At 43.5% G+C, this 13,331-nt stretch overlaps 1 protein-coding gene across 6 annotated transcripts in view; it reads left to right on the forward strand.

Annotated features, from left to right (window-relative positions):
• The window catches only part of numa1 (nuclear mitotic apparatus protein 1), a 121,384-nt gene that overhangs the window by 83,540 nt on the left and 24,513 nt on the right, over positions 1-13,331 (forward strand). For all 6 annotated transcript variants that reach the window (XM_060826361.1, XM_060826360.1, XM_060826363.1 and 3 more), the window contains 5 exons: positions 506-646; positions 1,716-1,838; positions 2,578-5,862; positions 9,806-9,847; positions 12,318-12,386. In XM_060826361.1, the coding sequence (XP_060682344.1) occupies positions 506-646; positions 1,716-1,838; positions 2,578-5,862; positions 9,806-9,847; positions 12,318-12,386 (3,660 nt within the window). The remainder of the gene's footprint in view (positions 1-505; positions 647-1,715; positions 1,839-2,577; positions 5,863-9,805; positions 9,848-12,317; positions 12,387-13,331) is intronic.

The raw sequence follows: 13,331 nt of genomic DNA on the forward strand, positions 1-13,331 counted from the left end.
AGATAGAGTTTAAATTGACACAGCAGTTGATAAGGTTTTCTTAGTGGTGATTAGAATTCATTGTGTGCTGAAGAGGTAATCAGTTTTGCTATTTCAATCTGTGTTCACTGTTAGTTTTACATTGTTCACTGTTCTGGCAGGTTGAGACATATTTGAAACAAAAACAAATTGCTGGGGAAACTCGGCCAGTCTGGCAGCATCTGTGGAGAGAAAGGAAGGTTGATGTTTCATGTTGGTGGTGCTTCAGAATTATTCGTTGTAACCAAATTTACTTTTTTTGGCAATCAAAATCCTCCAGTTGTGGGCCATTTGGTAGTTGTCATTTGACAACAGTGTCATCGCTTGCTGATCCTGGATGACTTCCTGTGGCAGAGGCCGATGGTCACTTTGATAAGGAGTTAGTTTTTTCTTTTGCTCCTCCTAGTTAATGACCAAGTCGGTTATCCTCCAGTCAGCAGGTGCCTTGGAGTGTAGTGAGACTCTTCTGTGTCTGTGTTATCCACAGGTTCGTGACTTGAACAGTCGTCTGGCCCAGTCCCAGAAGGCACTGAATGAGCTAGCGGATGAGCATGAGGCAGCCATACCCCTTTGGGAGGGAAAGCAGAAGCAGCTGGAGAGTGACCTCTGTGTGACGCTCTCAGACAAGGTAAGAATTATTCACAACAGTGTAAACTGAACAGTCTTGGGGAGGTAGTGGTAGGAAGTGAGCAATTATTCTTAAGGTTTTGTGGTAATATTCTAAACGGTATCTGAGAATACCAGGACTTCGAAAAATTAAATTGAGGCAATGAATTATATAAATAAGGTCTATGTTTGTTTTTGCTTAGCTGAAATGTGATGTGATACAAGTGCTTAAAATGGTTCATGGATTCAATAGGGTAGAAAGGGAAATGTTTCAAGGCCAAGGAACATGACCTTTAAAATTTGAGCTGGAGTGTTTAAGGATAATATCAGGGTGCACATTTTTATACAAAGGTGAGTGGAAATGTGGAATTCTGTCTTCCCCAAGTGGCAGTGAAAGCTGAGACTCAGTTGAAGGACTTTTGAGACTGAAGCAGTAGATTTTTAATGAGGGATGCAAAACTATTTCTCACTCTTGTCTGCACTCTAGATTCTTGTTGTGTGCTAGACACACTGTGCTAAGAGCAGCATCTGCAATAGTGCTTTTTTCGTGTGAAGTAAGTTGAAATTATAATCGAGGTGCAAATAAGCAGAGTATCTCTCTGTTCATAATATTCTCTAGCCCCTCAGACTCTGACATCTGCACTCATCCAAATCTGGCTTCTTGAGTATTCCTGACCTCAATTTCTTCACTATTGGTAGCTGTGTCTGCAGATGCGAAGGCTCTACACTTAAAACCAACTCTCTTTTATTCTCCTAAACCAAAACTTAAATCCTGCCTTTCTGACCAAACGACTGTCATCCACCCTAATATTTTTGCATGTGGTTCTGTTAGATTGTGTTTCAATTAGGCTCCTATACTGTTCCATGGATAATTTAATATTTTAGAGGCTGCATAAGTGTGGCTTGCTCCTGTTCTGCTGAAAAGTGTCAAGGATGTGAAAGACCCTATATAAATGTATGATTATTTAAGGAATCACATGGATTCAGTCATGATTTTTGTTTTAAGATGTGTTTTTGGATGCTGCACTTCCCTGGGGCTCATTTTAAGTTTTTAAATGTTTCCTTTTTGGGGTTTTTTTTGGTATTGACAGAAATTATTGGAAGAAAAAGTACAAATCCTGGAAGGAAAAATCTCCTTAATGGAGGATCAGCTGAAAGCAGCTGGGGAAAGTTCCAGTGAGATGAAAGGAGAGGTCATGGGTGACATTCTCCAGGTAAGTTGCTTCTTACGAAATACCTGAGAAATTGTGCTGCATGAAGTCCCCGAAACACAGATTGGGGCGGAGTAGTTGCTGGTGGGATGGCACAGTGGCTCAGTAGTTAGCACTGCTGCCCCTCAGTGCCAGGGACCCAGGTTCAATTCCAGTCTCGGGCGACTCTGTAGAGGTTCCATGCTCTCCCATGTCTGTGTGGGTTTCCTCCAGGTACTCTGGTTTCCTCCCACAATCCAAAGATGTGCAAGTTTGGTGAATTAGCCATGCTAAATTACCCATGGTGTTCATTGATGTGTAGGATAGGTGCATTAGTCAGGGGCAAACTTAGTGTAATAGGTTTGGGTAGGATACTCTTCAGTGGTTGGTGTGGACCTGTTGTGCCGAAGGCCCTGTTTCCCCACTGTAGGGATTCTATGGTGACAAACCTGTAGCATTTTGAAAGCCTTTTACTGAAGGACAGCTTGAGCTTTTTGGGGGATAATTCCAGATATCCATGACCCTTTGTGTGAAGGAGTGTTTCAAGACATCACCCTGCATGGCAGCCTAGCTGATTAAAATGCTGCCTTCCTTTCCCATTGCCAGATTCAGCCAGCACCAGAAACAATTTCTCTCTCTACCTATCTAATCATTTTAAACATCTTGATTAAATCACCCCTTAATCTGTTGGTTGAGGGAATGCAGTTAATTAAAGCTTTGCCTTATCTGACTTATTCCATCTTCCAATCTTCTGTCATTGCAGTTGGAAGCTCTTAAAACAGAAATATCACAGCTGACGGCCAAAACTGCAGAACTGGAGCAAGAAAGCTCCCTTCACAAAGAGGAGAAAAGCCAACTTGCTGAGACTATCCGTAACCTCGAGCAGTCTATCAGTGACCTAGTTGAACAGAAGGACCAGCTGGAGCAAGATGCACGGGTTCAGGAAGATAGGCTCACTGGGCAGCTAGATGCATTGAATGTGGAGATAATGAAGCTGAATAATTCCTTGATGCAGAAGGACCTGGAATTGGAAGAGGAGAAGAAACTGAGGCGCCAGCTGGCCGATGATTCGCAAAGCAAAGAGCAGACTGTCCTTGATCTTGACTCCAAGATACAGACGCTTAGTGAAGTTCTGCGAACAAAAGAAGAGGCACTTAAAATGCTCGAGAAGGAGGTGAGCGCTGAGCGCGAGAACATGTCACAGCAAGTGGCTACCCTGAAAGAGGAGTCCCAGCAGATCAACAATGAGAAGGCTTCCATTCTCTCTCAGTATGACACATTAAAGACTGAGAAGGAGGCTGAACTGAACTTGCTCACTGAAGAAATTAAGGCTTTGAAAAGTAACCAGTTGGAAATGGAAAACCTAAAGAGTGAGAAGGACAGTTTATCACAGAAGGTGCAAGAGTTATGCTCTGAGGTTGCAGAGGTAGGCTCCAAAAACCAGAGCCTCCAATCTGCCTGTGAAGCCCACAAGCAGAGACATGCTGAAGAGGTAGCCGCTCTTAAAATGAAGTTGCAGGAGACTGAAGGCATGTTGGAGGAGCACCGGAACAGATTGGCAGGTCTTGATGCCAGCGCTCAGAATGTCAAGAACCTCCAGGAGCAGCTCACTTCCCTGCAGGGGACAGTAGAAGCATTAGAAAATGAGAAGAAGCAATGGGAAGAGGGGCATGCCCGAGAAGCTGAGCGCTATTCCCAACTGGCAAGTGAAGTGAAGGGGCTTACAGAGGAACGTAATCAGGTGAGAACCCAGTTAGCTGAAGAACTAAAACGTCAGGAGGTGGTTGGAGCTCAAATGAAACAGACCATGGATGAACAGGTGGAAAGATGTAGCACGCTGCAGAGTGAGCTTTCTGATGCTCTGCGGAAGGTTGAGGAGAAAGAGAAGGAAGAAGCAAGGCTTTGTGAAAACATAGCATCTTGGAAGGAAAAGTTTGAGGTGGTTCAGCATAAGCAGGTTCAGGGAGATGAGCTTATTGCGTGCTTAAAGGAAGAGCGAGAAAAAGCCCACGCTGAGCTGTCGGAAGAAAAGGCCAAGAGCAGCGAGCTTGAGACAAGGATAGACCAGTTGAATATTGAGGAAGAGAGGAAGGCCTCAGCACTGGAGAAAGATCTTTGTGATGCACTGGCACAAATTAACGAAAAAGAGGCTTTGAGAGACCAGGCTCAGGCTGAGGTGTTGAGCTGGCAGGAGAAGTTTGAGACTGCTCAGAAGGAAGCATCTCAGCGCCTGTCACAGGTGGAGGAAGAGGCCAGACAAAACTCGCACAAGCGAGACCAAATAGAGAAGGAGCTCATTGAGGCAAGAGAAAAGGTGGCTCACCTTGAGGACCGGGTGAACCAGGCAGGCAGCAAGCAGCAAGACCAGATCTCAAAGCTGGAGGCTGATCTCACCAAAGCACGACAAGTGGCAAGAGAGGAGGCAGCGCAGAGCGAGGAACTTCGTGGAGAGGTTGAGGCATTGCACAGCCAGCTGGCGGACCTGAGGAAATCCCAGTCTGAGTGCATGGCCAGGGTGGAGGAAAAGCAACACAAACTGTCAGAGGAGAAAGATGCAGCCAAGGTGGAACTGGAGGCTGAGAGGGTAAGCAAGCTTGAGTTGGAGACTAGGCTGCAACAGTCTATCAATGAGCAGCAGGAACGTCTTGTGGTACTGCAAAGTGAGGTCTCCAGTGCCCGCACTGCCAGAGAGGAAATCGAAACTAAGGAGAAACTGATGAGGAGTGAAATTGAGAGATGGCAGGATCAGAGCAGACACCAGCAAGTGAGGATCAATGAACTCCAAACAGAGGTGTCAACCATGAAAAACATGAAGGAAAAAATAATCAGCCAGGAAAGGGAAATGCTGCGCTATGCAGAGGTCCTGAGTAAGAAGGAGGAGGAGTTACATGAGCTCAGTTCCAAACTAGCAGCAGGTGACGATGCAATCCGACAGCACAAACAGCGAATGGACTCTGCTGAGAAGGAGCTGTCCAAATCCCGCAGCCTCTGCCAAGAGAGGCTGAGCAGTATTGAGGCACTGAAATCTCAGGTAGCTGAACTGGAGCTGAAGTGCGAAGGACAACAGGATGCCATTGCCCGGCTGGAGACAGAGAAAACGGCACAAGGTTCTCACAGTCATGAGCACATGACAGCATTACAAGGAGAACTGTCGTTAGTCCGTGGCTTGCTGAAGGAGAAAGAATCAATGGAAAGGGCCTTGAAGGAAAAGGTGTCCCTGCACCTGGAGGAACTTGCAAAACAGAAGGAAAAGGTTCGCGCCCTTGAACTGGAAATCCCAACCTGGCAGCTGAAATCCTCAGAAGAGCAGAAGGAAAACGCGAAGCTGAGAGATAAGGTGGCTGTACAAGTGGAGGTGTGCAGGAAGCTGCAGGAAACCATAGATGCTTTGAGGGCAGAGCAAGCTTCTGAGGCACAAAAGAGAAACTCAGCAGAAGAAGCAACAAAGCTCCAGAACACAACCCTTAAAATGGAGATTGCTGCCCAAAAGCAGGCAGCTGAGAAGCTTCAGGAGGAGCTGGCTGCTAGGAAGCTGGCAGAAACAACGCTAGAACGCCAGGCACAAGCAGACAAAGAACGAAGTGCTCAAATGGAACAGGAGTTACTCCAACTGCGTGGCCAGATGGCAGAGATCCAGTCCACAATGCGGGCATCTGAGTCACAGCACCAGGGCGAGCTCGAGCAACGGCAGAAGGTGCTGAATGAGTTGAAGGCAGAGACCAGGCAGCTGCCATCCTTAAAGGAGCGCTGCAAGGAGCAAGAGCGGGAGATACAGCGACTCCAGCAGAGCAGCAGCCAGCTGAGCTCTGAATCTGGTCTGGCCTGCGGGAAGCTGGAAGCTGAGCTGGCCAAGGCCCGAGAGGCACATGCCAAAGAGCTGAGCCACCTGAAATCCTGCCATGCTGAGCAGGAGGCTGCCAGCAAAGTCAAAGAGGAAGAGAGCCGGAAAAGAATGGAAGAAGTGACCAACAAGTATGAGAAAGCAAAACTTATGGTCCTGGATGAGCGACGCAGGTTTCAAGATGAGCAGCAAAAGCTGAGTGCACAGGTAAATGAATTGTTCTGTATTAAACATTGTATATTCTATGTTCTAAACTGAGCCGGTAAGGTTTTCAGGCGAAAGTGAGGACTGTAGATTCTAGAAATTAGAGTCGAGAGTGTGGTGCTGAAAAAGTATAGCAGATCAAGCAGCATCTGAGGAGCAGGAGAGTCAATGTTTTGGGAAAAAGCCCTTCATCAGGAAGGTTTTTGGACAACTTGACAAAGTAAGTGCAATGAAGTTGTTTTCTCCTTGTGAAAGAGTCCAAGACCACAGGGACATAATCTCAGAATAAAGGGTGTCATACTTATGATGAGGAATTTCCTCTCAGGATAGTGAATCTGTGGAGTTCTTTAATGTAGAGAGCTGTCACGGATCTTTAAGTATATTCAGGGTTGAGATAGGTTTCTAATTAGTAAGGAAATCGAGGGTTTTGGGGAAGAAACAAGAGAGTGGAGCTGAAGATTGTCAGGTCAGCCATTCAGTCAGGTTTGAATGGTCTATTCCGACGTACTAAAGTCGAAAAGAAAAATAAAAGATTTACTATTAAATCAAGTTCTCTGTTCCTGCAACCTCTTTTTAAAAATTTTGTTTGTATTGCTTCCCAAATGCATTTCATGTCTGGTGGCTCAATGGTTAGCATTGCTGCCCCACAGTGCCAGGAACCCAGGTTCGCTTCCAGCCTCAGGTGACTGTGCACCATTCACTTTAGCTGCGTGGGTTTCCTTCGGGTGGTCCGGTTTCCTCCCACAATCCAAAGATGAGCAGGATGGCTGAATTGGCAGGGCTAAGTTGTTCAGAGATGTACGGGTTTGGTGCATTAGTCAGGGGGAAATGTAGAGTAATAGGGTAGGGGAATAGGTTGATACTCCTCAGGATTTGTGTGGACTTGTTGGGCCGAAGGGCCTGTTGCCACACTTTGGGGATTCTGTGCTATGCTATTCTGTGTCATGCTGCACCACGCCATGCTATTATGCATCATGCTGCGCCACACTATTGTGTGCTGCACTGCACCACGTCACGCTAGTCTACTTCTGGTCTGATTTTGTCCTCTTGTTTGACCCTTTTGCTAAAGTGGACAACCTCCCATTTTTCCACATTATATTCCATCTGCCATGTTCTTGTCCCTCATCCTGAACTCGCAAGGCAAACTGTAATAAACACAGTACACACTAATATATGGAGGAAGCAGGGCATTATTATCATGTCACTGAACTGTCATTCAGAGGTCTTGGCACTGGAAATGTGGAATCAAATTGCACCTTAAATTTAAATCCCATCAATACATCTGCCTTTGGAAAGTTAGAATCAGTGGTGATGGCAAACAATCAGTGTTGAAAAAACTCATCTGGTTCACGAATGTACTTTAGGGAAGGAAATCTGTCATCCTTACTTTGCCGGGCCTACATGTGACTCCAGGTGCACGGCAGTGTAGTTGACTCTTTCTTCCTCTGAAATGGTTTATCAAACCACTCAGTTTGAGGATAATTAGTAGTGGGTAAATATCTTTACCAGTAACCCTTCCATCACAATAAAGAATGTGTTATTAAAAACACATTCGGTTAATGTGGTAATTCTGTTGTGGGGCATCACAAGGCAAATTCTGTCAATTAGAGTACCTTCCAGTTATCCCTTCTATTCATCTCAAAAGGCATTGGATGAAGAACCAAACAACAGCTGTGAGCCAGGTTGGAGCTCATGACTAAAATTATAGTAGCAACACAATTGGCTGAATGACAGGAAACAGAGTAATGGTTCATGGTTGTTTTTTCAGACTGGAGGAAAGTTTATCGCGAATTATCCCAGGGGTTTAGGACCTTTGCTTGCTCTTCCTGATATAATAGTAATGATGTAGACCTTTGCAATCAGTACAAAAGTTGAAAATATTTTTAACTGTGAGGAGCTGTATAACTCAAAAAGGGCATATAGGAAATCAGAAAGGATAAATGAGTGGCAGATGGAATTTAAGTACCAAGAAACATGAAGTAATTTGTTTTGGAGGCAAGAATATGAAGAGACAATATAAAATGGATGAGTACAATTTTAAATGGGATGCAAGAACAGATTTTTGGAATACATGTGCATAAGTTTCAGGTCCAACATGTATTAAGGTAGTGGTTTTAAAAAAGCATGCAGACTCCTGGGTTTTATCAGTAGTGACAAGAATGAAAAAGCAAGAAAGTTATATTAAAGCTGCATAAAACACTGCTTCAATCTCACCTAGAGTACTGTATCAAGTTTGAGGGCCATACCTTTTAGGAAGCATGTAAAGACAGGCTTAGAGTGGATGCAGAAAATATTCACAAGAAGGGTTCCCAGCAAGAGCAAGTTTAGGTAAACCGATTAGAGAATTTTGAACTTGAATGTGGAGAAGAGACTTGGTAGAGATATTCAAAATTGAGAGGGACCTGGGCAGTGTATAGCAGTGAGGCAGAGCAGAATTAGTGCCAGAGGATTTGCAGTAATTGACAAAAAATTGTAATTCAGTCATGAAGGAAAATCTTTTCATGCGAATGACTAGGGTCTGGAATGTGCTGCCTCAGTGTGATGGAAGCAGGTTCAGTTGCGGCTTTCAAGAGGGAATAGGATTTATATTTGAAGAGGAAAGATTCTACTGGGTGAGGATGGGGAATGGTATGAGGTAAGCTTCTCCTCTAGAAATCCTGCACTGACATAGTGGGCTAAAATGGTGCTGTAATCATTCTGTGATCCACTGCATGATTATAGATAAATGATTTAATTTGTCAAATCCATGATTTTGACTTTAGCTAACAGTCTGCTTTGACAATCCTTAGTAATTTCTGAGAATCTGTATAAATAACATCTACAGATATCAGTACTAGTTTGTCAGCTCTTCGAAGTTTTCAATCTGATTTATCAAGTGTAAGCTTCTCTTTACGTATTTAAGCTTCCCTTTACGTATTTATTTTTAATCAGCTTGTTCAGAGATGTTTTTAACACCTCTGGGGCAGTTGGATCTTGAACCTGGGATACCTATCCTTTCCTTTTTCCTCTTTTTATTTCCAGAAGTGCTATCAAACCCAATTGCATATTTTAACCAACCTGTTCAGGCATATTAAAGACATTTCCAGAGGAAGAGAACACAGACATACACAGACACATCCCCACCCACGCATACACACACACGCACACTCTTTCATCTATTAACCACTACCTTTCAATTATCTGTATTTCCAATTGTTCAACTTGCATGCAGAGCCCATTCAGGGAAAAATACCTACAAATCCATGCTGAGATTCTGATCAGCTGACAATCTTCAAGCTGTTCAATCAGGAAAAGACGGTGAATAAAGGTAAACTATTTCCACTGTTTGGGGATTCTAGAACTGGGGGCGTAGTCTGAGAATTAGGGCTGGACCATTCGGCAGAGATGTTAGGAAGCACTTCTACACACACAGTGATTGATATTTGCAACACTGTTCCACAAACAGCAGTGAATGCTGGATCAGTTGATAATTTTAAATTTGAGATTGCTTAATGAAAATTAAGCCCTCATTAACCTTAAATCGTGGAGTTACATGCAGTTATCCAATCTCTGAGAACAGTATAGTTATAGTTGAGGCATTTGATTCTCATACCCATTTCATTTCTGGTCCTGGAGGTTTGTCACTCTTTTTAGCTGCCACTAATGTGTTTTCTTTGAGTTATTATTGGTCAAAGTGTAGCCTGATTCAATTTCAGTTTCATTGGTGTGTTTGTGAACTCAGTTGTTTACCTTTAACTCCCCAAGATAACCAACAAGTCAATCTCCAGAAACATGCAACATGTCTTGTCTAATCGGTAACTTTGAAAATATGCAGTGTGTCCAAGTCCTGTGGACTTGCCTCATTCAGTGTGCTAATTCCTGAATTGTAGCTTCTTTCTATTCTATGGAATTGGGACCTACGGCTGACAAGTTGAGCTTTTGGCTAATTTGGCTTCTCTCTGTACAGGTTGAAGAACTGCAGAAGAAGTTGGCCACAGAGAACCAGAAGGTAAAAATGTGACGTTGTTGGATTTGCTTGACAAGTACTGTGCTTGTAACTTTATTATGTCTTCCAGAATACTGGAGCTAGGGTCATCTAATTGTTGCCCCCACACACATCTGTTCTGTCATTTGGTTAGGGCATGGCTGATATCAATTCCATTTTTCCACCTTTGCCATATATCTAGTAAAAACTTTATCGAACAAAAGTTCATGAGCTATGTCTGTAAAGTTTGAAATTTGTCTTTTTAATCCACCTTTCCCTTCAGGCATGCACGAATGATGCTTAGGCTGTACAGGACTTTATCCAGGCACCATTTGGAGTGCTGTGTGGGCCTGGGTGCTAGCTGGCAGGGAAGAAATGCTGTGTCATACAACATTTTCACAGTGATGGCCTTGTGAAAGTGTGTGAATAGTTGGAGACACTGGCATAGTGCTAATGTCAACTAGACTAGGGGGAGGAATGCAAGAGTTCCTCAAGGTAGTGCCCTTAGTCCAACCATCCTCAGTTGTTTCATAAATGACCTTCCCTCTAGAAGTGGGAATGGTTGCTGATAGTGCAATGTTTAGTACTATTCACAACTCCTTGGATACTGGAACAGCCCACATCCAAATGTAGCAAGACCTAGACAATATCCTGCTTCGGGCTGACAGGTGGCATATAGTATTCACACCAAACAAGTGTTAATCAGTGGTCATCTCCAACAAGAAAGAATCTTGTTGATTCCTTTGACGCCACCTGTTGGCATTCAGTGGAACTATTATCATTGAATCTACCATTATCAACATCCTTGGGGTTAAGATTCACCAGAACTTCAATTAGACTAGCCATATAAATACATTGACTAAAAGAGCAGGTTCAGAGGTTAGCAATCCTACAGTGAGTTACTCACCACTTGACTCCCCAAAGTCTGTCCACCATCTATAAGTCAGGAGTATGATGAAGTACCCTCCTATTGCTTGGATAAGTGCAGCTCCTACAGCACTCCAAAACCTTGTCACCATCTAGGCCAAAGTGAAAAGTCAGGCAAAATGTTTTGCCTCTTCAGTGTTAGCTTCAAACATTATAGCAGAGGGCTTGACTCTTTGAATTGGTGTTGATTGGCTGTCCCTCACTTTGAGTGTGACCACTACTTAGGTCATTGCATTTTTGCCATGGGCTTTTATATGACTAAACGTGCTGGTCCTTGACTTGCAGATGTTTTTATTCACTTGTGAGATGCAGCAATTATTGCTCGTTCCTAGTTGCCCTTTAAAGGCAGTAGTGAGCTGTTGTCTTGAACTGCTGCGGTCCACATGCTGTAAGTTAACCCACACTACCTTTGGGGAGGGAATTCCAGAATCTTTTGGCATCTGGGACAGGATTCCCATGAAGTAGTGTAATCCAAAATGCAGGATTTACTTCCTTTTCTGACATTCTGTGCTACTGTTCTATCTCATCATTAAAATAACAGACTGTTGACAGACTCCCCAGTTCTCAGTCCTTTGCCCATTCTTCATTGTCGTAAGACATGACAAAGGGACTTTTGTAGAAACCTGCATATGTTTTTTATTTAAATTAGAGAACTTGGGCAACTGTCATTGCCCACACGGCCTTTATTAGCTAAGTGGTCAGGTTTTTGTGATATGCTTATGATATGCAACTGCTGCCACCCTCTGTCTTCGCAGCTGGTGAAAAGCGCAGTCTTCCTTTTGTCTATTCTGCCTTTGAGTGCAAGTTGAGCTGTATTTTGTAAAGTATCTTGCCCTGATCTTGTTGGTTGCTAGAAGGAGCAAGAATTTCCTGCAAACATTGCTCTGTAGTTTTTTTAGAATACCTGAGTCTGCCCACTTGATGGAGTGGGCGCCCATACAGTAGGATTGCTAGCTGACACCCTTGCATCTAAGGCAAAAGTTGTGGCCCAAATCTCACCCTGTTTGGGTGCACACTCATGGCTAATAGTCCTTAGTACATTACAGAGAGAGGTCTGTTCATCGTTTGGTCAGTACTTCAAACTGAGGACTGGAGTACTCTCTTGAATAGGCCTAAATATCCTGTGTTTTGAAGAGGATCAGAGGAAGTACTTGGTATCCTGGCCAATTTCATCCTAAGACAGACATTGCGAAGAGAGATTATCTGGTCATTGTGCATTGCTGGTTTATGTTTTTCTATGTGCCAATGACTGCTACATTTCCTGCTCTGCAATAGTGACTGCAGTACACTACGCTTTGGTAGGGCTCTTCGAGATGTCAGGTTATGAGAGCTGCTGGAAAATGCAAGCCTTTTTTATCCCTCGAGATCTGGTATAATTGGACCAACTGTTTCAGGAGCTGAATTATTCTTTTAAAAACATGTGCTGTAGTTCTCTGACTTTTTTTCCTTCTCATCTTTGATGAAATTATATTTGTGAAGTCTCCCCTTTTGACTCAGGTGCTGATCGCCCACAAAGCACCAGAGATCTCCTCTCCCTCTTAATGGGAACCTGTTTGGTTGGTTTCAGGTTATGGAACTGAATCAGAAGCTGGCCCAGCACGACACAACAGCTAAAAGTAAGCTTCAGAAACTCAAGGTAAGACTCCAAATCAATTACTTCACTCAAGACGGTTGGTTGGATCTGTCATCACCAAGCCTCCTTTTATTTAATTCGGACTTTCCCCATGCCAGTTACTGATTAGCTACATGCTATTTTATTCTTACATGCTACTTTTTAAAAAATTAAGGTAAATACACTCCATTTAAAGAGAGACCTGCATTTGTGTAGCATCTTTCACAATCTTAACACACACTGAAGCTTTTCATAGCCAATTAGACAGTTTTGATCATAGTTACTCTAAGAAATGTGGTAACTAGTTTGTTCACAGCAAGCTTCCACAAACAGCATCATCATCATGACGAGAGAGCCTATTTTTGCCATGTTGCTTGACAAGGATACGCTCCTCTGCTGCCCTTCAAAATAATGACATGGGATATCTCTCATCTGCCTAAGAGGATGGGCCTCAGTCTTACCTACAAGTCACAATCACTAACAATGTGGCATTCTCTCAGTACTGCCCTGGATAGTTGGCCAAGAGTGAGAAATTATCCCAGCACCTTGTAACTCTGAAGTGAAAGTACTACTGACTGAGCCACTGATAATACTATAAATTTTACAAACCTCTATCAGTATTGTAATATAAAAGAAAGAATTGAGTATACTGGAAATTGTGATCAAACAAAAACAAATTGTATGAGAAATTGAACAGGTCTGACAGATCTATGAAAATAATGATGTTTTGGGGCGGTTTGGGGGAACTTCTGCATGAAACACAAAGCAGATAAGCACAGTTGCAACAGGTAATAGAACATAGAACAATACAGTGCAGGACAGGCCCTTTAGCCCTCGATGTTGCGCCGACCTGTGAACTATTTTCAGCTTTCCCCCTACACTATTCCACCATCATCCATATGCTTATCCAAGGATCTCCTCTTAGCCTTCTCCTTTCCAATGAGAACAGACCCAAGTGCCTCAGCCTTT

This window comes from Hemiscyllium ocellatum, chromosome 6 (assembly GCF_020745735.1).
Source record: "Hemiscyllium ocellatum isolate sHemOce1 chromosome 6, sHemOce1.pat.X.cur, whole genome shotgun sequence".
NCBI lineage: Eukaryota > Metazoa > Chordata > Chondrichthyes > Orectolobiformes > Hemiscylliidae > Hemiscyllium > Hemiscyllium ocellatum.